This window comes from Limanda limanda, chromosome 11 (genome assembly GCF_963576545.1).
Source record: "Limanda limanda chromosome 11, fLimLim1.1, whole genome shotgun sequence".
Classification (NCBI taxonomy): Eukaryota; Metazoa; Chordata; class Actinopteri; order Pleuronectiformes; family Pleuronectidae; genus Limanda; species Limanda limanda.
Window position 1 is genome coordinate 12,518,238 of NC_083646.1, and position 25,757 is coordinate 12,543,994.

General features: G+C 43.7%; 1 protein-coding gene across 1 annotated transcript in view; it reads right to left on the reverse strand.

The window, feature by feature from the left end:
* The window catches only part of chrnb2 (cholinergic receptor, nicotinic, beta 2), a 19,966-nt gene extending 387 nt beyond the window's left edge, over positions 1-19,579 (reverse strand). Inside the window, exons 1-5 of the mRNA XM_061081305.1 lie at positions 19,555-19,579; positions 9,745-9,890; positions 7,807-7,851; positions 5,731-5,840; positions 2,018-3,140 (exon numbers count right to left, since the gene is read on the reverse strand). Coding sequence (XP_060937288.1) covers positions 2,018-3,140; positions 5,731-5,840; positions 7,807-7,851; positions 9,745-9,890; positions 19,555-19,564 — 1,434 coding nt within the window. The 5' untranslated portion in view covers positions 19,565-19,579. The remainder of the gene's footprint in view (positions 1-2,017; positions 3,141-5,730; positions 5,841-7,806; positions 7,852-9,744; positions 9,891-19,554) is intronic.
* Positions 19,580-25,757: the final 6,178 nt, after the last annotated feature.

The window sequence follows — 25,757 nt, forward strand, 5'->3', positions numbered from 1 at the left end:
AGAACCAGAGGGGTTGCTGACACTCTGACCCCGGCAATGATGACTTGGGGAGGAGAGGGGGGAGGCAAGAGGGATGGGAAGAGCAGAGGCAGGAGAGGAGAGGGAGGATTTTTCAAAACAGTCGGCATGGAGATGGGATGGTAACTATGGCGATGATGGACAGAATTACAGAGGAGTGTTAATTCCCATGTCGGTTTCTTTCACTCCAAGAGAGTCTCCTAAGATGCCTCGAGGGGAAGCGATACAGAAACGCCCCCCCCCTCGCCTCACCGCAGTCTGGGCTCCTCCGTTCTGGCTCTTTCCCACTCGTTCTCCTTCTCCATGCACACGTCATGCCGCTGCTATAATAATTGCATGTCCTGCGTTGAATATTTAGAGGGGGCTGCGATTACGTCACCGGATCTGTCTCCTCTGCTTATGCTCCGGCGTGGTCCCCCATGCGTTTCAAACGGCGGAGCTAAACGTCGCGGCTGCGAGCCTCCATCATCACTCTAACATGATATGGCTCCGAGAGAGGAGAGATCAGTGCTGCTCAGATCTGCCTTTTTACGGTTGCCAACATATTCCCATAAAAGCAGGTGATTTGTGATGTTATCCACATAGAGACGAGATTATGAGGTGACGTGGTGTGAAGAAGAATCCGGGGGACACACAGACGGCCCCGTGTTACCACTAAATCTATTTGTTACAGATATATCGGTCTCAAATTGAAAAAGCAGTAAACTGCCGCGATGAAAGATTTACTGGCAGCATCAGGAGCATGTATATTTAACTTGGTCTGTGTCTTTTTAGTTATTTAAACATACATTTGTGAATTTTCTTTTATCTTCAAATGATAAAGTCTCTATTATGACTAGGGTTGCAAAATTCCGGGAATATTCAAAGTTGGAAACTTTCCATTGGAATTAACGGGAATTAACGGGAATATACAGGAATTAACGGGAATTAACGGAATTAAACTGGAAATGTTGTGGGTAATTTATACTAACTGTATTTACCTTGTCATATACAGACATAAATATAAACATTTTGTTTTGTCATAGGCTGATTTGAGCCCTGAGGAAACTTTGGGCACTTGACTATACATCTGCATCTTTGTGTCATTCATAACATAGGTCTTTGCACAGTATTTGCAAATGTACACAGCCTTTCCTTCTACATTGTTTGGGGTAATACCAGTAATATCATCGAAACTTACCTGACTAGTCCTGCACACTACAGCAGGCCTCAATAGTCCTGCTGTAGTGTGCAGGATGCTGGGAATTATCTGTGCATGTCATGGAAGAATGCACAGTGGAGGGTTGAAATTCAGAGTTTTGAATGATGTTTTTATTGCTCTGCGTTTAATTTGCGTAGTTTTTTCTTCTTCCAAAATTCCCGAGCTAAACTTCCCATGGAAAGTGTCCGGAAAGTTTCCGGAAATTTACCGGAAACTTTCCGCACCTTTGCAACCCTAATTATGACACCAGTTTGTTGGTGTCTTTGTCTAAAGTATGTTCACACATTTTTTGGTGTTTTTTATTGGCAACAGCTGCCCGGGAGAACACAGGTCAGGTGACACATCTCTGTAGGTTAATGACTGTAAAGTCTAGAGCCCGACCGATTTGTATTCAAGGGGTCGAAGCCAATAAAGTTGAAAATTATCGTATTTTGAGGAAAAGTATCGTAAGTGTACAGAGTAGGGACGTGATGCTCAATAAGACGTCATGTAAGAAGAGATGCGTGAACACAGACGTGCGGGTCCATATAACCCGTTCATCATCACAGCATGCATGATTTGCTGGGAAGACGTCACATGAGAAAAGATGCGTAAACACAAACATGACCCATATTTTGCTACCCAGATTACAATTTAGAGTGTGTCACAAACTGATCAAGTTGTTATATATCATAGAATTTCGTCATTTTAGCTCGTACAAATGGCAAAATAAGGGTCTGTCTCTTATAAGGAGCCACAGAGCGTCATACAGTAATGTTGTAAAAGGTTTTCCACAGTAAAAAACACAGTGCCACTCACACTTTGATCATCATCTTCACCCTTCATGTGGTTAGCGATGAAGCGAACTCCTTCCACGGCTTCCTCAAACCCTGGACAGGCCTGGGCCAACAGGGCCTGAGTCAGAGCAGGACCCCCCCCTGCTTGTTGGCCCCGGGGCCCAGAGCCCCCTTCCCTGCCCTCCCTCACCCTATTCAGACCATCCAAGGATCCGCCCCCTGCCCCCCCCAGATCCCCTCCGAACTGTTTCACAGACGCTCGGTTCACGTAGCAGGTACAAGGGTCACTGTCTTCTTTGCTGAAGACCCCTGTTGTGGTTCCCCCTCCGCTCCCGCCGCTCCCGCCCAGCCCGAGACCCACCATCAGGGCCCCGGCCTCCCCGCTGCGCCCACCCTCTTTCTGCTCCTGGCACCTCCTTCTTTGGCGCAGCCGCTGGCGCTCGCAGCTGTTCCTCGGCTGGCGCATAAAGAGCAGGGCAGGAAGCTTGTTGAGGAACACCAGTTTGACCCACGGGGGCATGGTGTGTGTGGTGGGCGAGCGGTGGTGCACGTTGAGCACACACACACTGGTGACGATAGAAAAGGTGACCAGGACCATGGTGAACATCAGGTACTTCCCCACCAGAGGCACGTCCAGGGAAGTGGGGGGCACGATCTTGGAGATCAGCAGCAGGAACACAGTGAGCGCCAGCAGCACGGAGATGCAGAGCGTCATCTTCTCTCCGCAGTCGGACGGCAGGTAGAAGACCAGGATGGCCAGGGAGGTGATGAGCACGCACGGGATGATGAGGTTGATGGTGTAAAAAAGAGGCTTCCTGCGGATGATGAAGTCGTACGTGATGTCCACGTAGGTGGGGTCGGCCGGGTTCTCGTTCCGTCTGCCCGGCAGCGCGATGATGTCCCACTCGCCGCTGGGCGTGAAGTCGTCCATGCTGGCCACGTCCGAGCGGAGGACCAGGTCGATCTCGGTGCGGTCGTAGGTCCAGGAGCGGAAGCGCAGCGTGCAGTTCTGCTGGTCGAAGGGGAAGTGCTTGACCTCGATCTTACAGGCTGATTTATAGATCGCCGGGGGCAACCAGAAGATGCTGCCGTCGTGGGAGACCACGGCGTTGGAGTAGAAGGACACCTCGTACACACCGTCGGCACTGAGAGACAGGGGGAGAGAGATGGAGAGGAGAGAAACATAGAGGAGAGTCAAACTTAAACAGAAACATTTTCTCTTCTATTATTTAACAAATTGGTTCACATAAATTCTAATGAGAGGCCACGTTTCCCCTGAGTCTTATGAACTGTGACACATCCCCTAATGCAATACATACTCATTACTAGGGTTGCAAAGGTGCGGAAACTTTCCATGGGAAGTTAAGCTCGGGAATTTTGGGAATTTTGAAAAAAAATAAAATACGCAAATTAAACGCTGAGCAATAAAAACATCATTCAAAACTCTGAATTTCAACCCTCCACTGTGCATTCTTCCATCACATGCACAGATAACTCCCAGCATCCTGCACACTACAGCAGGGCTATTGAGGCCTGCTGTAGTGTGCAGGACTAGTCAGGTAAGTTTCGATGATATTACTGGGGAAAATATATTAGCATGCTGATTGAGGATTGTTCATCTGTTCATCTAGCCTATTTCCATTCATTTATCCATCAATTGTAAAATATGTTCACAGACGACTCCAATTGTTTGGCTAACTATTTATATCTCTGGCATTGCATTAGTGTTTTTTCACAAACTTTTTTCTCATCTTATTCTACTGAACAATGCCACGTGCACTATCTCATGTGTGGAGGCATTTCACCCCATCCAATGAAGAAGGAAAGGCTGTGTATATTTGAAAATACTGTGCAAAGACCTGTGTAAAGAATGACACAACGATGCAGAAGCATATAGTCAGTTGCCCAAAGTTTCCGCAGGGCTCAAATCAGCCTATGACACAACAAAATGTTTATATTTATGTCTGTATATGACAAGGTAAATACAGTTAGTATAAATTACCCACAACATTTCCAGTTTATTCCTGTTAATTCCCGTTTATTCCTGTTTATTCCCGTTAATTCCCATATATTCCCGTTAATTCGAGTTAATTCCCATGGAAAGTTTCCAACTTCGAATATTCCCGGAATTTTGCAACCCTACTCATTACAGAGCAGGACACACACAAACAGACAAACAGACAAACAGACATGTACATATACAGAGGCTGTGAGGTCGGAGGCGTCTCAGGGCGGCAGGGTGACGCACACCTGCTCATACACACATGAGGAACGAGGACGCTGTATCGAATGATCACGCAGTCTAGACAGGAAACATGGCTCCCAGGTCAGAGTGGACATAGTCAAACAGCTCAAATTAGACACTTCACTTTAAAGTCTGCTGACAACATGAAGGCCATTGATTGAATTTCTACTAAACTTAAATATTTGGCAAGAAAACTACTGGATTATGGCTAATGGTTTAGTGTAGGATATGACAAACAATTAGTAATTTCTGTCTTTATTGACATATTTGTTCATTCTAAGAAACAGAAACTTCCTGAAATTTAAGGCTCTGTTGCCATACACAGAGATAATCCTTCTGTTGAAGTGACTGACAGGAGTCCAACGCGAGCGAGAGGGAGGACAGCGAGACGAACTGGGGTACGTGGGATTAACAGGATCATTGTATCCACAGTGAGGTGGGTCGGAGATCTTTTAATCTTTACTGAAGTAAAGGCTGAGACTGGGAAAGAGGAGAAGGGCCAGAGAGATCCCTCCGCTTTGATGAGCTGCTTCACATTGATTCTCAGATTCCATTACACTAAGACAAGTGGCCTGCAACATCCTTAACCCCCTCTGACTCTGAAGTTCTAATTAAAAATCATGTTTCTGTTCTTCATTTTAAGATATTTGTATTATACAACACATTGCAGTGAAATACATTAAATTTAATATCAAATCAGATCAGATCATTTTTTAATTTCGGTCATATGCGTAAAAATACAAATGTATGAGGTAATATTGCCTAAAGGAGGCGTGTGTAAAGTGAAAAGTAGTGGTCCCAGTACTGAGCCTTGAGGAACTCCATGACTTGTGTTCATGGAGGATCAGAAAATTACCACTTAAAGCAGCCTAGTGATGTTCCTTTGATTACACAGAGTATAATTACATAGTTTGGAGTCATGTATAATCATACTAGATGTTATAGCTACAGTAATAATTGATCAGCGAGGGATAGTCCTGAGCAGAGACTCTAAATAAAAATGTAAAGTCACAGTTATTTATCACCCAAACATCACCTATTATACACAACTCATTGTACACTCACTTCTAGTGTGTGTTTGCATGTGTAACTATATGTGCAGGTTCCCTAAACCCGTCATGCATGCATCTACTGTATATGCGTCAACCTGCTGTGTGAAGATGATTCCAAGTGTCTCACGAGAGCTGCAGACACTGTACAGTAATGTGGCATGAGTGATGTGAGCAGATTCCAGTGGTCAGATTCAGTCATGTGTGGCAGGTCAGGATGTATGACACTTAAACCCACTTAGACTCCTGGCACGTCATCGATGTTCTGATCCAAAGTGACATCTGTAGCAAGTGGAGCTGCCTCACAGCACCATGTATATTAACAATATCACGTTATGTATGAGAATTCCATGTGCTGTTGCTGGGCCTGATTTCTAGATTTCATGTATGACTCCTGGGAGCCGCCTGCAGTGAGGACAGGAGGCGGAGCGGGTGACTCACTTGTTGTAAAGAACCACGTCCGGCAGCCAGATGTGTTTAGAGGGCAGCCTGACCTTCAGCATCCCATCAAACTCTTCAGGGACCCAAGTCAGACGATAGTCCTGCCACTCCTGAGGGTCAATAAAAACACAATGCTTAGTCACTCATCAGCAAATCCCACTGCTGCAAGAAGAAGTTGTGACGAGAACATCTGTCTGTCCATCTTTTTGTCTGTCAGTCAGTGGTCAATATAATACATTAGGAGCCACATAAGCCTTGTCTGTCCTGCATCATGCCTTTAGCTACGAGCCAAAGAGGGATAGAGAAGCACTCGTGTCAACCCTGACCCTGAATGGTCTTTTAAACACAACCAGCCACAAACCAATCAGCTTGATTAAAATGGCATCTGCAATGAGGCTGGTTCCCAGTGTGTCAGCAAAAAAAAACTCTGTGTCCTCTGCATAACCTTGTGTAAAAACACCGGCATAATCTTGTTCCGTGTGTTGTGGGTCAGTCGTTCGACATTGGCATACCGAGGCCTCTGTGACCTGTAACAGCAGCCCTGTCTGGCTCCTCTGTGTTACTGCCATGTCGGAGCTGTAAATCCCACGCTGGGTTGTCTGCAGTAACTGTGATGCATGATGGTCATTACAGTTTGTCTTGGCTCGGGACAGTTGTCCTTGCTTCCCTTGCTCACAGACAGCGAGGGATCCACAGAGCGCTGATGGCCATTCTGCGCTCCGTTCCATGCCATAAATCCTAACTTGCTCAGGTGCAAGGGAATGTGCTTAAGTGTGTGTGTGTTTGTGTGTTGTAGTAGTGATGTTGTAGGACAATAAAACAAGTCTACATAATGTAGGTCATTATCTTTTAAGGGTAAAAATATGTTTTAAGGTGAGGTTAAGGTTAAAGTTAGGGTTTGGCAAAGAGTAATTATGGTCTCCGTGATCAATACAAGTGAATGTAATCTCCTCTGAAGTAATGGAGACAGGACTGTGTGCGCTGCTGTCCGTTCCATCCCATAAATCCCAACTTGCTCAGGTGCAGTTACATGTGCTTAAGTGTGCGTGTGTGCTTGTGTGTTCAACCACTAGAGAGAAAAATACAGAGCAGCATCCATTATATATCCATTATATACAGAGGGAGGGAATCTCATCTGTTTTATCTTAATTTACATCCAAACTCAACATATGCCTGCAAATTGTTCTAGCACCTGCTCTCAAAAGCAAGCGCATATGTTGATAATGTATGTGTGGCTGAATGCATTTGTTTATCGTGTGTGTGTGTGTGTGTGTGTGTGTGTGTGTGAGTGTGTGTGTTTAGACATGTTAAGGCCTCAGCTGTAACCTTCACTAAGAGCCAGCCATGTAGAAGAGGGTCACCGCTCAGTCAGAGTCACATTATTCACAGGTTTCACGGGGTGAGCTCATAGGTCTCGTCCCAAAATCCCAAAATCACCTGGGACACATTGGTCCAGCATTCTGTGCAATGCACTTTTTGTTATCATCAGTTATTTGCTTTTCAGATGTAAAGAAAACAAGTCGTGATTTTTGCTCATAAAACGTCACTTGTCTCTCATATTTCTGTCTCTTTCTCTTTCTCTCTTGCTATCTGACGCTTCACCAGTCTTGTCAGATCGAAGGGCTGCTGCTCCGAGTGAGGAACACGTAGATGCATCTTTCCCCTCCAGTAACTGGACCACTGCACACATGCTGGTGATAGACTGGTATGACACTATTACGCTTGATTATATTATGTAAATCAGCATGATTATATTTAGTAAATTACAGAGGGAGCATCAGTCAGTGTCTGTAGCTGTATTTGAGACTGTTTGCGTCACTGCAGCATGACTAGACTGTCCCATTTCCTGGGCTCCTTCAAATGTGGCCGACAAATGCATCCTTTCAATTTCGGGAAAATAGAATCTCCGACGGGTGGCTCCTTCCTGGTTCAACCTATCCCAGGATTCATTACACTTCGATGACAAATGGTTTTTCATAGCAGTAATGGAGCCGCTAAACTATGAGACTTTTCATTTGTCTTTTCTGTGTGAGTTCGTTTATATTACAGAACAGAAAAGAGAGTGGGAAGTCTCACCTGTGTTAGCCAGACATTAGTGGTCATCACCTGCTCCCGTTCATGCTGCAGAGAAAGAAGAAAATACTGTTAGTGAAAATGTCTATGCTTCGGTGATTCATCACAGCACTTTCAACAAGCTGCACACCATATATTTGACATATTATTTCAATAAATCCATAACAAGAATACAGCGAGGCCGGAACATCCTGACATTTAGTCCCTAAAGGCTGAGTCATGCCTCAGAAACAATGGCTGCATAATGAAACCCGATAACATCTTTCATTAAACCCTTCCTACGTGCTTCATGTAAATGTCTTTCAAACCCCACGACCCAGTTTGTAACACAGACTTTCTGTAATAATAATAATCAAATTAAGAAAAAAAACTGAGGTCAAACTCCAGTCAAGATAACACTGATTATGTCATCATCAGGATTCATGTCTCAGACTTTTAGAAAAGCTCCTTCAGAGCCACCGGAGCCATTATACAACTGTTTTCATAAGCTGAGCAGAACTCAACATAATGAGCCAACCAGCCTTTGTGTGTGTGAAATCACTGGAGCGACACTTTAACCTACACAAAGATGAACTAATACACTTCTTGTTTGACACTTACTCGAATTCTGTATTCACCCACAGCTATGAGTTACCTATTCTTTACTTGAGTATTTGAATTTTATACAGCATTTCTGCTTTTGCTCCAGGAGGGAAGGAGGAACAGAAAAAAAGAAGTACAGTGAAAAGGGAGAGAGATAATCTTGTTTATTAATCACATGGATTAATATCAACGGTGAATGCTTGAAGGAGATGTTCATAGTAAAATGCTTGATTAAATGTGAAATAACCGTGGAAAGTGTTGTTTTGTGATAAAAAGGGAAACGAGAGTTTGGCGACGGGTGGCAGAAACGCTGAGTGGACACAAATGACTGACAAAAGGGAAGTGAATAAATCAAAATTATGTTTTGATAGATGATGACTGGTTGAAGGAGGCTTGTGTCCATAAAGATGACGGGAACTAACCAAATATTTGTAACTTTCTTTAAGGATCAGCAAAATTTGTGTCACGCCGTTTGGTTACGCCACAATTAGCTCCTCCTCACATATCTCGTGACAGGAAGTGACGTACTGGAGGATGTGCAATTAAGGAGATACTAGTGAAGCATTTACTAGTGATCAAATGTAGGACGTCCATGTAGAGATCGCAAAAATAAAAGAGGAAGACGAAAAGAAGAGGCAGCAGAGGAAGAAAAGGAAGAAGAAGAAGAATTCTACTGATGAGCAAGACTTTTAAGATTTCGTGGGCCTTTGTGTTGAGAATCCAATAATCAGGATATAAATAATAGGCAGAGAATAATTACATTATTGAATCAATTGTTACATTCTCGCGCTTGTAACGCCTCAATCAATCTTTACTGAAGGAAATGAGCGATTTCCTTTAGTTACAATGATGGAAAGTAGTCAGGGGTGTTGTGCAGTGGCAAATTTGCCGAATCAGGTTGTATGTACATGGTGCTTGTGATGATTTAGTGATTCTATTGGTTTTGCACCGGTTGTGTTGTTCTTACAGGAACACAGTGTCGTGATTTATTGTAGTTGGAAGGGAGAGTCAGCAATTAGGCTGGTTTTAAATTGATTTTGTGACTAATTCTGGCCATGGGTTATTGTAGATGTGTGTTTGGGTCTGTTTGACTACATATTGCAGTTGATTTGCCAAGAAGTAGCGGAGAGAAGCATAATTAAATCTCGGGATGGATGTATTATTCAAGTGCAAATTCCCAATAATTATTTCATTGGTGCTTTTTTGTCTTTTCTCTCTCCAAACCTTGTCAAAAGGCTCTTAATAGATTAAAGATGATGCACATCTCGCTGAATCGTACGGTTCCTGAGAAAAATGGGGCACACAAATTCAAACGCACAAGCCCAGACACAGAAAACCCAGACACACGTGCACACTCACCACGCTGATGAGTTGGGCCAGCGACACCATCAGCTGCACGGTAACCAGCTCGGAGCCATTAGTCGCAGGACGGATCAGTTTGTTGTAGTGGGCGGGGTTTAGGAGATGCTCCACCAGCCGCTCCTCCGTGTCCGCCCCGAGGCCGCCTGTAATGAGAACACATTATTATCAACATCCTCATCTGTCTCGATAGTGGAGACAGGAAAAAAAAGTTCTAGCCATCTGTGTCCCTCCTGGCATCAGTTGAAAAGTATTTCATCGTATCGGATTTGCTCCGCAGACGTTCAGGGGCAGGAAATCGGTTTGGCCACTGCCCTCCTCACTCCCAGCACTGAGGCGTGCATTGGCTATCTATTTGTATTGAGAATTCAAAGGCCTTGAAGCATGGCATTACTCATCACCGGCGGCTGGAGCACGTCAGCACAGCTCGATACACACTTCTTACCGAATCTGACATCATGAGACTGAGTCAACCAGTCTGAATGTCTCTATCACTATCCTCTCTATCGCTCTCTCTGTGCCTCGGCTCTTTCTCCCTCTATTTCCCTCTGCCGTGTTGCACTTCTCTCCCACTGCCACTCTTTTGTAGCTTTGGGTTATTTTCACTCCATCTCTCACTCCCCCCCATCCCGCCTAAGCACTCCCTCCTGTCCACCATCCCTCGTCCTGCAGCCGACTGCAGTCGTGTCTGTGTGAGCGGTCGAGTTTGGGCAGAGCTGTCACAACACCACGCAGGAGAGGGAGGCCGTTAGCACAGAGAGACATGATGCACAGAGAAAAATAACAGCGCTGCACCTCCTCCTCCTGCCTCCCTCCTTCTCTCTCTCCCTCCTGCTTATTCACTCCCTGCCTCTTTGGCATCTGTTCGCTCCTGTGCTGCATCTTCTACGCTCAGGATTCCCTCACACCTTCCCCCTGAAGATAAACACAGGCTGCTTACTGTTAGCATGGTCGCAGTGTTGTCATATTCTCAACTGCTCTTTTAGAGGCTATTAGCGGCGCAGGAAAACAAATGTGTAAAAGCCAATGTGGATGGAATGAACACGCTGTTATGTTGAATTTGAAGTTTTCTCTAATTTAGAACAAACACACATTCAGATGAGAACATTTCAATTTCAAGACATAGACACAAAACACACTCATAAAACGGAATTTAGACTTAATATCAACAACTATACTGTACTGGATCAATGACTCCAGCTGTTGTGTTGTTTTATTTTGTGTCTGTCAACTCAATATCTTTGGGGTTTGGACTTGTCATCTGCAGATGCACCTGAGGCTTTAGAAAATAGTCATCTGCATTTGTCTGATGTTAGATCAATCAATAATAAAACCTATAGTACAGAGAAAGTAAATATAAGATATTAAAGAGTATTTACGTAGAGATATGAAGGTAAATAAATATGATTACAAATAAGACAAGTTACATTTGACGAATGAAGAAATGTGGAGATTTGTTTAATAAGTGATGTTTAAATGTGGAAATGGTGATATGATGGTTCTTCTCTGTGAAGAAGCCTGTATTCAGACATGAGGCACCGTAGCTTGTTTCTTTCCTCTCATGTGCATGTTACACAGAGAAAGTATGAAGTTCTGCGTGAGGAGAAATCCTCAGGAATAAATGTCCAGCGACTGTGATCACGTCAGTAACGATGTCGAACACATGGACACGAATGACAATGTGCGCGTAGAAAGTCAATGCAACATTTCATTAACAAAATGGAAATGTTAAATAACAGCACATGTTGACACTTATTCAGTTTTTCCACTGAAGCTCTGACTGTGTCCCTGCAGCTCTCCCTCTGACACACTGTCCTCCCCCACCTCCTCACCCTCTAGTCCTCCCTTGAGCTCCACTCCCCCCCCCACCCTCACCCTCCAACCTGCCCTGTAGCGCTGCTATGTTCACTGAGCAGGAATGATAGCCTCTGTCTGCGGATCAATGAGGACTCTATCCACTCCCGTAATTCCTTGCTCCCCCTTCCTTCCCTCTCCTCCCTCCTGCATCCTGTCTTCTTCTCTTTTACACTATGTCTATCTCTTCATCCTCCCAGTCAGTCCATATCTCTCTTTTCTCTCCTCTCGGTGCCTGCCTCCCTCTCTCTCTCCTTCCTGTTATCTCCATCTCCCTGTCGCTGACAGCCACTGTCCATTTATTGCCCCCTCTCTCGCTTATTCTACATCATGAAGACGCAGCCTGTCAGCACATGCGTGTAGTGCTCTGGTTGTTTATTGTGCACGTGTGCCGCTTTTCTTCTTTGAGTCTTATTTTTTGTGTGCACATATTCATGAGGGAAATAAATATTACTGTCTGCGTCTGAGCCATATGAGTAGTACATATTATTCTCAGAAGCGCAAGGCAATAACACTGTCAGAGGAGACAGGAAGCTAATACCATTCACTTGAACAATGATGAAGCAGATAACATCCATATTTCTGTCAGCCGAGCTCAAAACGTAAATGCTAGTTTCATGTCTAAAGTGGGCGACGACTTAAAAGTCTTTCTATTTCTAGTAGAAACAAATTATATTTGCTTTACATATTAAATGATGTTTGAATTAAGCATCTTGAAGCCAATCCCAGCTCAGATTGAGAAAGAGGTGGGGTGCCAGCGATTCATACAGAGACAAACAATCATTCACTCTCACATTCACACCAACAATCTATTTAGAGTCGTGACCTAAACCCAACATGTCTTAAGAGTGTGGGAAGAAGCTGGGGCACCTGGAGAGAACCTACACATACACAAGGAGAACATGCAAACTTCACACAGAAAGATCCCGGCCCATCTGGGATTTGAACCAGGAACCTTTTTGCTGTGAAGGTGACAGTGCCTGACCTCAGCAGGATATGTTAAAGAACATGATCACAGGATTCAACAGGCCAAGGAACAAGTGTCTTTTCTGCAGATCTGACGACAGTTGCAGATATAGTATTTATATCTTTACAGAATGATTGAACAATGTGTAATATGGCATACTGTCTATTCTGATGCAAATCCGGATCTGAAACGTTTTCCATTATTAAAGTAAAATAACAAACTGAGAGGATTGTGCTGTCTTGGCTTTTATCCAATCACTGAATCTTTTGGGCTCAGGATAAAAGTCGAGACTAATGTTTCATGGCACTGAGAAAAATTGGAGACAAAAACAGGCGTACTAATCTTTTCTAAATTTTCTTATCTAGAGAACAGAAACATCCACACTCCCTCCGCTCGGATCACTGCAGGATAAACATGTGAACCTGGCTGCTTGCCTGCAGCACTCATCGATGCTCCGACACAAAGTCTGATCGCTCTCCGTCTCCACATACGACTTCCTGTCATGCTAAAGGCCACGCTGAGCGGTCCTGATGTTTCTGCTATAGCTCAGGTTGTATGCTGGTCGTGTTCCAGTGCAAATATTGCAAACTTAATGTGACACCATGAATATTTCAGCAGGGCTCCCCCATTAGACCCTGGAGCAAAGGGAGTTACACACCACCATGCACATGTCAACACACTACCACAGCACAGGACGGGATGAGATGGTGGCCATGTTTACCATGTGTGAGCCTCACAACTTTGTTTCCTCTCATCAAATAGCCATCAATCTCCGTGTTCTGATGGACCTCAGAGAATATCTACATCCAAGTCCTGATTTGAGTGAATTACATCGTCTTTTTGGATGATAGCGAATGATCGATTATTACATTTTACAGCATCTGTAATATGTAGCTCAAGGCGCAACTTAGAGACCCAGAGTCCACACGCTGTAGAGACAAATGTGCAGAAAATAAGAGCTAAATTGAATTACCCTACTAAGACTATGATGTGATGATCTCTATATAGGGCTCGCTCAAATGAGGAGAGGTTGGTGGGAGAGCAGGATCGCTCTCTGCTCCTCCTGTCAGCGCTCCGCTAAAGAGGCTTTTTGGCTGCTGCAGGGACCTTTCAGAATGAAATATTCTCACATCAATAATGGAGAGATCCATTGATCTACTGGCAACACCCAATTGGCTCTGTAGTGCCCATAGAACTGAGATATTTATATTGATCCTCCATCCGGCCGCAATATCGCAGCACTCCAAAACCAAAGCCTTCCCACTGTGGACTTACTGAGGATGGAGGCTTTATTGTCGCCAAATTCAAAATACATCCAGGTCGAGAAAAGCGCAGCCAGCTGAGCGTGTGCTGTTGTTATGACTCATAATGTTGAGGAGACAAATGATACAACGACGCTTCCATGTTTTGAGTCCACATTCTTGTATCAGGATACCGGACGATGGAACCACTTTACTCTAACCCCATCTCCAACCCCATGCTACAATTAGCACTTTAACAGACAAATGCACTTCAGATTAAACTCTTTCTGAATAAGTATAAGCTGATATTTCCTCACTGAAGCACTAAATGTCACATCTTTCAAAGTCAGATCAGAGCAAATTCAAGGTGAACGTGTTAAAGTGGTTTAACTTCCTTAAGAAAAAGCTCTACTATCAGAAACAGAGACTTTAAGTGCCCAGAAACCATCATATGAGGAATAAACACTGCACTAGGATTTATTTGTTCCTCTCACAATGCACGGCATCTGTTGGATGAAAGATGGCGGGGCTCATAATGGGGGTGCCTATTTCAGGGATTGCAATAAAATACATCACTTGAACTGCATTATGCCTTTCATAACAGCTATTATTTGGCTATTCATAAATCCTGAGGCCATGTTATCTTGCCTAGCGCCTGGAAGCAATGTGAGGAGCTCGTCTCTCTGTCATATCGAGATAACAACAAGTCCTGCACAATCATTATAAAACATGTATTTTTTTATATTTCTGCAAAAATATTACTTGCTGATGATAAGCGAATTTCAATCTAGTTTTAAAGCACTTACCAGGCATTACTAAGTGATAAAGCAGTTTTATCATCTATACGTGATTTCATCAGAGGATGATTGTTGTCGTGAATACTCCTCTACAAACACATTCATCATACTGTGCTGCATGGGGCTCGGCGATATGGCCATTAATTATATTGAGAATATTTCTCAGTCGATACTGATCATACAATTTAAATAAAATATAATTTATAATTAAAGATTGATTTTTGCTCCTGACATGAGGTTGTGGTTTTAACCTCAATGTCAATCAATTATATGTTTAATACCTTCTCCCCATGAATCATTATATTCATATATAATGGACATTTCTTTTGTGGCTATTGATGAAAATTATATTGCGGTAATGATCTTTTATTGCCAAGCCCTAGATTATAAGCATATATATTTATTTTATATCTTTATTATACTTTGCCAGGCTGGTGTACCTTTACACGTTGGATAATGTCTATTGTCACAAAGCAGTTTTATCATCTGATTTCATTAGAGGAAGATAAGCTTATCAGTTACAAACACCTTCACCAGAGCAACATAAGCAGTGTGCTGCACCACACCATCGCTTTTATTTTTTAAATCATTCTCAGACAAAGTTAAAATTAAAACTCTTAACTTTGCAAATGTCTCTTATCTGCCTCTTCTTCTCCGCTGCTTAAGTTTCTATTAAACCTCTGTGCTCTCCCCTCCGCTTTCCTCTAATCTCAAGGGCCACAGACGGCTGTGTGCTGCTGCTGCACAATCACACACACAAACACACACACCCTCTCTTTCTCACAAACACACACACACACACAAATAATCTTCCTCAGATCACACATGAGAGCACACAGCTTTACACACGACATCACACGTTCCACATCACACAGATCTGATACCAATGCAGGCCTCTGTTGTGAGTGTGCTGTGCATTTCTAATCACAGATGGAGCCCCCCCCCCTGGTGCGCTGATCTGATCCTGTTGCTGCTGCTGTGCAGTGGGAGTCGGTCCACAGAGATGGAGACGGAGAGAGAATAAAGACAGACAGTGACGGCAAGAGAGAGAGAGAGAGACAACAGAGGGGTCTGCTGAGACGTGCAGGTTGAGATGGTGCGGAGATCAGAGAGCTGGAGCGGTGCAGCACTAGGGTTGCAAAGGGGCGGAAAGTTTCCAATAAATTTCCCAAAACTTTCCCGAAACTTTCCATGGGAAGTTTAGCTCGGGAATTTGGGAAATTTTGAAAAAAAATAACAATACGCAAATTAAACGCTGAGCAATAAAAACATCATTCAAAACTCTATTTGAAAGATGTATGGAATGCAGCACACACTGCACGTTGAGTTTCAACCCTCCACTGTGCATTCTTCCATCACATGCACAGATAACTCCCAGCATCCTTCACTCTACAGCAGGGCTATTGAGGCCTGCTGTAGTGTGCAGGACTAGTCAGGTAAGTTTCAATGATATTACTGGGGAAAATATATTAGCATGCTGATTGAGGATTGTTCATCTGTTCATCTAGCCTGTTTCCATTCATTTATCCATCAATTGTAAAATATGTTTACAGATGATTCCAATTGTTTGGCTAACTATTTATATCTCTGGCATTGCATTAGCGTTTTTTTACAAACTTTTTTCTCATCTTATTCTACAGAACAATGCCACGTGCACTATCTCATGTGTGGAGACATTTCAGCCCATCCAATGTAGAAGGAAAGGCTGTGTACATTTGCAAATACTGTGCAAAGACCTATGTTAAGAATGACACAACGATGCAGAAGTGTAAAGTCAAGTGCCCACAGTTTCCTCAGGGCTCAAATCAGCCTATGACAAAACAAAATGTTTATATTTATGTCTGTATATGACAAGGTAAATACAGTTAGTATAAATTACCCACAACATTTCCAGTTTATTCCCGTTAATTCCCGTATATTCCCGTTTATTCCTGTTAATTCCAATGGAAAGTTTCCAACTTTGAATATTCCCGGAATTTTGCAACCCTATGCAGCACTAAAGTGATGACGGCCAAACTGTCAGAGCAGAACTTTCTAGACTGTAGCCCTGCCAAGGAAATTATGAGTTGATACTCAAGTACTTCATCATCACTTCATACAGCAGAGGACACACATTGTAGTGAACACAGACTGTCGTGCATATGTGAAAAAGGTTTTAGGACGTAGGCAATAAATAAAAAAGTGCAGTAAAACTACACCAAGTACACGTTACGTCCTTGGTTGATGGGACTGTCGCACACTCCGTATCCAGTAACCCCTGCATCAGGTCAACTCAGCACCACAGACCTGTTTATTATGCATGGGCTGCTGGGGAAATGACAAGAGGAGACATTCTCCTCACACAGCAGGAAGGCTGCACCCCCGACGCAGCGTGCCAGACAGGTGGGGAAACGTCCTTGAAGCGCCCTTGCACAGCCAGTAGACACAAGACTCCGTGTGAGGACACTTGTGTGTCTGTGCATGTTGAAGTCTTGTGTAACAAAGTGCTGATGTGGACTAGTCGGAAGGTGTTATCACTTTTCTCCGTCTTATTCGATCGTCACACTGGATATTTGTGTGATTGTGTGCGTGTGTGATGCAATAACACACTTTATCTGCACTAATTTGCTTATATGTGAGTGTGATATAATTCGTACAAGTCTTGGGGCCGTCATGAATGAACAAACACATAAGATCACATCTTTGTCTGTGTCAGTGCGTCTTTTTGTTGGGCACGTTTTACAATTATGTGCTTAACTTGCTCGCTTCTAGTTAAATCTCTGAATCGTGCTATTACGAGCTTATGCTCCAGGTGTGTGTGTGTGTGTGTGTGTGTGTGTGTGTGTGTGTGTGTGCGACCACGTGCTAATTGTGAGTATTTCTTCAAACATGTGTTTGCGTGTGTTTGTGTGTGGATTGGGTTTACAGTCTCTGAGGCTGCAGCTAATCAGATTGTCTCCCTTAAGGGAAGGTGACTCATTAGTGCTCGGCTGCTGATGAAGCTCCTTCAAGTGATATTTCATGTTGGCAGCATTTTTCTCTCTCAGTGCTCAGTACACCTCTGTGTCTCCAGCTCAGGAGAGAGCAACCAACAGAACCTAACAGTCTGGGTGCAAATATTATGCACCATTAGGCCCCTAATTGATATTCTATTAGTTTGCTCAGTCTGTTGTATTCAATTTAAGTGTGTTTTATTATTGCTGATGCTATTTCAATTGGTTTAATTTGTACTGTAATATAAACAGACATTGTAAACTACATATCTATAATTGTGCACTTTATGTTTTTGATGTATTTTTTCCATTCTTGTATTCACACTCATTTAGTAATATATAATATCTGTACAACACTTTGCAAACCAAGAAGTGAGAATGTGTCATAATAAAGGGTGTTAGTAACTAAATCCTAGATTAACTTATCATCAAAATATTAAACATATTTACTGTTACTTCTGCTTAAATCTGTATGTGCATGTATGTGCACATATATATGTGTGTTTTTGAAAAGTGTATTGATAATTAATTGTATTGTTAATACATAATAATTATACAAACACTCAGTATTAAAATATCGCTTTGTGGGTGTGTGTGTGTGTGTTTGTGGACGTGATGTTTGAAACGATAATTGGCCGGTTAATGTGGGTCAAAGTGTTTTCTCTTTTCCTTCATGTCCTTGTGATTGTTCCTGGATGTATTGCGATGATGAACTGTGTGGTGTAAAGCTCTCTTTCCATGTGTGTGTGTGTGTGTGTGTGACAGCAGAAGCACTATGGGCGGTGATGAACAGTTAGTCAATGCAAGGCAGATGGCCAGGCATTTGTGTGTGGATGGAGGTGTGTGAGTGTGCGTGTGTGTGTATGGTTACGAGTGCTGCTACGCAGAAAGTGACAAACAGTCTTTTGCTCGGAGGCAGTGAGCCGGCCTCTACCCTGTCACTACTGTATGGATTCACTAAAAATATTAAGGCAGCACCCCTCACTGTTCTGCCCAGGGCAAATCATTGCAGACCACAAATCAACTCCATATTAGAGACAGCTCACAGACCCAAAATACGTCCGAACAACCAAATGGCTTCACACCCAACACATCTGCTCCCAAAGCGACGACACGGCCGTAAATAAGACTAATCTGCTTAGTGGGAAAAAAGACCATTGATCTGCACGAGCTGAGGCTTTTTCCTGCGCTGCCGGATGACACATCATCTGTCCTGTGATGACAGGAAGTAGAAATTGTTTCAGCTCAACCTACCTCTCATTAACCTGCCCACTCAACGCAAGACCTCAGTGTTAATGAGAGAGACGGGAGGAGGAGGAGGAGGGGTGATAACATTTCTATCTCACTCTCTCTCAATTTGTTGCAGGCTAGTAGCTAGAAGGAGCCTATAATGGCTCTCATAGAGGTATCGGTTAATATTGTTGTTTGTAGGTTGACTGGCTGTTATGGGTTTAAAAACATGAAAAACAGGCCTGCATGAAAAATGCACGTTTATTTACTATAATGTCCAAAATGTGATCTCCCCCAAAGAGATGAGTCCATACCTGTGCTATAACGCCACCCGGTGATACTTCATACTATAGTGTCTATATATAACATAAAGAAACCTTTATATAAATGAATTATCTTGGGTTTCAAACGTCAGATGTTGCCTTTATTTCTATTGTGTGTGTTATAGTGAGGACGATCTCCTGCTCCACTATGAGGAGAGAGATGGTGACACAGCAGTGAAAGAGTCGTTTCCTCCTCATCTGCCTCTCAGCACCATCTCTCCTTCGGTTTCCTCACTCGCTCCCTTGCCACTTTAAACAAACCCTCATCTGATTCCCCTGGAGGCTCTAAAGGCACCGGGCTTTTTTTGGGAGTGGGGGTGCAATACACAAAGGTAACGATGCGCGCACACACACACACAGACACACACACACAGACACACACAGACAGGCACGTCGAAGGAGCCATTAGACGGACAAGTTACTCACCTCCCGCCATGGCGAGCAGAGCCAGCAGCGGCAGCAGCAGCCTCGGCGGCCGGACGTCCATCACCATCATCATCCTCATCATCATCCTCATTATCATCATCATCTTCATCACCAGCCGTGCGTCCGAGCCCCCCCAAAAACACACACCCGCAGTGTTCCTCTCCCTCCTCACGACCCCCCCTCCCTCCCTCCCCGTCACTCTCTACCTGGCATGGTGACGTCAGAGCTGGTCCGTCCACACTTCATCTGGACACTTCTTCTTCTTCTTGCCTCGAACTCAAGGTGTGGGGGGGTGGTGGGGGGGGCAAGGAATTGTACAGAACCAAAAGCCCGCCAGGTGAGCTGCTGCTGCTGGGCTGGTTCGTGCGGAGCCGCTGCTGGAGACACACCGAGCAGCCAGGGATGCGACGCGCCGGAGAGGGGGGGTGGGCGGGGGCGGGGCGGGCGAGGAGCAGGGTGGAGGGGGGGGAGAAAGGAGGGGAGGATGTGGCACATAACTCAGAGAGGATCCGCAGCTCAGATGTGCCATGGCGTCTTCCCCCGGAACCACGTCACCATCTAATATTCAGCACTCGTGGGCACTTCCAGAGTGTTTGTGTGTTGCTGCGGAGCGACTTCATTAGTGACCTGGTCCGACTCAGTGGCATCTGTTCATCTCCTACATGAGCTTTATCTTGAATATTAGATCTAAGGTTGCCAACTCCCTGAAAAAATGGGGACACCTCATTTTAGCTCCTCTTTTTCTGAGTGAAAAGATTTTTTAACTTTTTGACCCTGAATTGAATAAGATGCATATTTTTGAGTGACATGAACACATGGAAAACTAATTATTATCCAGCAATTCACTTAAATAATAAACAAACTTAACTCAATAAAATAAGAATCTTTCTTAAACAGAAACCTGTCTTGCTTAACTTAAAACTGTATACATTAATATAAAACAATAGATAGAAAGCAGAACATCCATCCTGAAATAGTGCATATTTTTAGTACAATAACAAAAGTGCAAACAGAACATGTTATATGAATATGCTGTCAGCTCATTGATCCCAGAGAAGGACATTGCCTGGGAACAAGTGTACCGTAAATTTTCATATAAAGCGCCCTGTTATTCATTTTCCATTGGCATTTTACTGACCATTTTTTAAATCTCACAGTAATAAGGGACAAAGCGCGTCCCTTTTCAGCTCAATACGGGACAGGTGCTTATGTTTCCAAATACGGGACGATTCCGTTTTTCAAGGGACGGTTGGCAACAGTAATTAGATCCGATATGAGATGTTAGTGTTTCTCATCCAGGTTGTATGAGGGAACCACCCACTGCAGATGTGATGACTAGTGGCAGAAACTTGGACTATGGGCAGAAAAGGTCTCTGGTTCGTCTCTGGTTCGACTCCACGGAGAAACAACAAGAAGACGAACCTGGATTGATCTGTCCAAAAATCCAAGAGGATTCCCCCTACCCTGTCTGGTGCCCCTGAGCAAGGCACCTTACTCCCCCAACATCTGCTCCCCGGGCGCCGTACATGGCTGCTCACTGCTCTGTGTGTCCTGCACCAGATGGGTTAAAAGCAGAGGTTAAATTTCCCTCCTTGCATGAGTGTGCTTTTGCATGTCTGTGCATGTGTTTGGGACAAATAAATGTATCTTAATCTCTATATTCAGCACTCGTGGGCACTTCCGGAGTGTTTGTGTGTTGCTGCGGAGCGACTTCTTTAGTGACCTGGTCCGACTCAGTGGCATCTGTTCATCTCCTACATGAGCTTTATCTTGAATATTAGATATGATATGAGATGTTAGTGTTTCACATCCAGGTTGTACCAGCTGTATGAGGGAACCACCCACTGCAGAGGTGATGAGATAAGGTTTTCTTTCGCTACCTTACCAACAAAATCGAATTAGGCCTAGGGTAATTTACATCTGTCGTGTATTCACTAGAGTTAATTGATTGAATATTTATTTAAGCCTCGGAAAACACATTGAGGGACAAGACCCTCATTTACAATGGTGCCGAGGGTACAATAAAAAGTTGATACATTGAAGAGTTAATACATTGAATAAATAAGAATGAAATAAATATGCATATATATATATATATATATATATACAGTAATACAAGGTATAAAACAATTCGTCAGTATAAAATACTATGGCCAAGTCAACTAGCAGTTACAATCACTGCAGGAGAAGTCAGCTGTACATGAGACCAGACTCGAGAACAAATGTTAATGATTTTAGCATGTGTTTAAATACAATGACAGGCTGATATATATGATGCTTATCTTCGTGACTCTCAGACATTCCCAGAGAGTCCTCCAGATGTTTATTCAAGTACGTCTCTCTCCCTTTGGAAGGACCTTTGACCTAGGGAATGACCCCTTACCAGCAAATGGATGGGGGTAAAGGGAAGGTCCTTGACCATTGCATTTTCATCTTCATGTACAAAACACCTCCTTATTTAGGCAGAAGGCCTATGTTACCCAAAGTCATGGGCGGAACTAACCTCTCTATATAATGTGTGCGAGACCACGGCTAGTCAGACTTCACTATTTGGCCTGGGTGATTTCTCCGAGATCTAGAGCTCATCTTGACCTGTAGGACTTTGTGTAATAAACATTGTTATACTTGTAAGTACTGGGTCCGCGTTCCTTTCCTTCATCATTGACTTCTGCAACACAGCGACCTCTTGGCTACCCAGAATATACATCACATCAAACACAATCAAGGTCTGATTAACGCACTATCATGAAGTGAGAATCTCCCTGCCCTGGTTTCCCTGTATATGTGACCCACCTCACCAAAATAGCCTTGCACCACCTCTCAGACGGGGACAGCCTGAGCCTTATGCAGAAATTATTCTTATGCAGAATAATCTTCACCCTGTAAAAGCTGCAGGGGCTAGCTCCATGGCCTCTTCTTTTGCTGCTCTCCTTCTTTTCTTCTTCTTCTTTCCATTTTAATTTCTCCCCCTTCCTGTGACTTGTATTTCATAAAATGTTCATTTGGTTGTTTTCTTTCCCACTAGTGTGACCTCTAATCCACTGTCACAAAGTAAGGCATGCGAGATGGGAAATGATATATTAGTAGATTTGGTAGGCTGGATGGACTTAAGAAGGATGATTAGCCAGGTAGAAACAAATTAAGATGGAGATGTAGGATCTTGCAGCTCCCTGTTGATGTTGTAATATACTGAGAAGGTCATACTGAGAACTGGATGCCAGAGGGAAAGAGATATAAAACCATTAATTTGGATGATGAGACAGAGGAAATGAGGCAAATAAAAAGGGGTACAGTACTCATTAGGCAGGAGGGAGGGGGGGAGGAGGGGAGTCAAAAGAGCGTGGGAGGCGGATGGGGGAAGAGTAAACAAAGTAAACAAGAGTGCAGGATGGAGGGAGGGAGGAGGCGGTTGCCGTGGTGACTAAGAGAAACCCGAAAGCTCCAGGAGGAAACGACCTGTTTCTCCTTCATTTTGTCTATTTTAATCACAGACACGCACACACACACACACACACACACACACACACACACACACACACACACACACACATCCGCAGCTTGCACACAACAAACGCACAAGCCCCCGTGCATAAGTGCAAGCGATGCACACAGATGCACATATGCATGCACACAGACCCAAACTCTTGCACAGGGATGTCTTCCTCTCTCATGCTATCTTTACCCGCTCCCCTACTGCATACAGTCCTCCCCTCTCTCCCCCCCCCTCTCCCTTCTTCCTCTCCGGTGCAGTGAATGAGCTGACCTGACAGTGCTCCTCCTCTGCACTGAGTGCTGTGAGTCTCTCTCTGAATTATTTAAAATCTGGGACCCCCACGAGTGCTTGTCTTCCCCTAACACCCCATCACACTCCGTCTCTCTCTCTCTCTCTCTCTCTCTCTCTCTCTCTCTCTCTCTCTCTCTCTCTCTCTCTCTCTCTCTCTCTCTCTCTCTCTCTCTCTCTCTCCTTTTCTCTGTCCCTTCCTCTCTCGCTGTCATTCTCTGTCTTCCGGCGGCTGCGAGTACTTCCTGCGGTTCTGTCAAGTCCGGGCAACACTTTGATTAACAACACACAAATCTGACCAATGAATCTCACATTGATTGATACTATACAACTAAGATCTGCGGGATGTAGTAAGGTACATCTGGACATTTTTGAGGTACTTAAAATTTTGCCTAAAAAAACTTAACATCATCTTACAAACAAGTGACAGACAGAATTGAGAAGCATGGGCCCGACACCCCGGGCTTGTTGTTTGTTTTGACCTACTTTATAATTTAATTAAGAGAACATAGACCACACCAACCATAGCAGATCACACGGATGGCGGGAGGGGTGATAGTTAGGCACTGTCTGCTGTTGTGTAACATTGCCATTTGTGACACTCTGGGAAGCAGCACGGCCGAGATTTGGGACGGCCCCCGTGCAAAAGTAAGTAAGTGTCTGCTTTTGCTGAGGTTTCTTTGGAGTCGACCTTATGGAGGTTTCATATGATCAATAAATACATCAATAAAAAATGATTTGTAATCTGACAGAGAGAGAAAATATTTGGGTTTTACTTTATATTTTCCTGGCTCTGCTTTGACATCACATGCTGTCACTCTCCATTCACAAACCAGGCAGGCTATTCTGTGGGGGAGCACATTGCTACTATGGCAGTAGTCACAGTTATTCATAGCTTTTTATTATATTGCAGTCTGTCTCTCCTCCCTCTCGTCATTCCCTGTAGAGACGGCCCTACCTCACTCTAACTAATCACCATGGCAACCTGGTAATCCCTGAACAGAAAAAAAATCTGACTTCCTTTCTCTCTCTCTCTCTCTGTCTCACACTCTCTCTATCTCTGTCAAACACACAACAGGACTGCATGCAGACACACACACACATGGATGCACACATGGGCACATTCACGCTTGCACACACACTCACGCATGCACGCACACACACTCGGTTTCTCTCTGAGAGATACTCTTGCAAACCCATACAATTGTGTTTACTGGTGAGACATATCTTACCACAAACACATGCTTCCATGCATCATTGTATGGATAAAGCTCCTCAGTACTTTGTGAGAAGCTTCATGCGCGTGTGTGTGTGTCGACAGAGGATTTAAATACACCGACGTTTGGGTTGTGTGAATAAGAGCCATTTGTGTGTTCACTATTTATGCATGCATTGTGTATGTGCGCTTCTGTGTGCTCAGGTTTGTCGGGATTTGTTGATGACAAAAGTGTGAGTGTACATATGTGTGGATGTGTGTAACTGTAATTGATTTCACACTCAGGTCAATGATTTTACAGCTCCAAGAGAAAAGCACACAGAATCACTCCAGTTTGCTTCTCATCTCTGTTTCAGTTTCCGCTTTTCTTGGACCCAGATTTGATTTTTTGCTGCAGGCACGTCTATTAATAACACTGTTTGTCTTCAGTTAATATGAATTTTATTTTATTTACTGAATAAATGTTTTACAACAACAACAAACGGCCCACATCACTGTGCGGTCGACCCAACAATCATACATACAACATTTATGCATACAACAGGTACATTTTTTTGGGGGTGCATTCACAATAAGACATCTTTTGAATAACAAATTCTTCATATTCAGATTACACTGAAGGCCAGTAAATGGGCCAAATGTCGGTGCACTTATCTGCACACTGACACACACTAAAACAATTTTGCCGGATGGATACAGTAATGTTACATCACCCCTCCCTCTACGCTCGTTCTAATCATCTGATCGATAAAGCTCTTTCTCTTGACAGACAGAGCGGTTGGAAAATCAGCCTGATTTTCAGGGTAGATCAATAAACTGACTGACGTGTCAGATGGATGAATGAATATACTCCAATCAGGGCTATCGATCCCACAGACCAAGACCTAACAGGATGGAATGGTGCTAATTGATGATGTCAGCACCTCGGTGTAGAGGCATCTGGAGAGGAAGTTATACGCCCTCGTCTCCATTTACTCATACTATTATATTGGCTATAGTAAGAGCCGTGTTTCATGTGCATCCTTTCAGGTATTACTCAAATGAATGCGTTTACAGGGTAGAGAGTCGATCTGTCTAAGTAATGGACAACAAAATGTTGCAGACTAAGGAAAAATATATGTTTTTTCTGTAACTTTACGTACAGGGTGGTGTGTGTGTATGTGTGTGTGTGTGTGTGTGTGTGTGTGTGTGTGTGTGTGTGTGTGT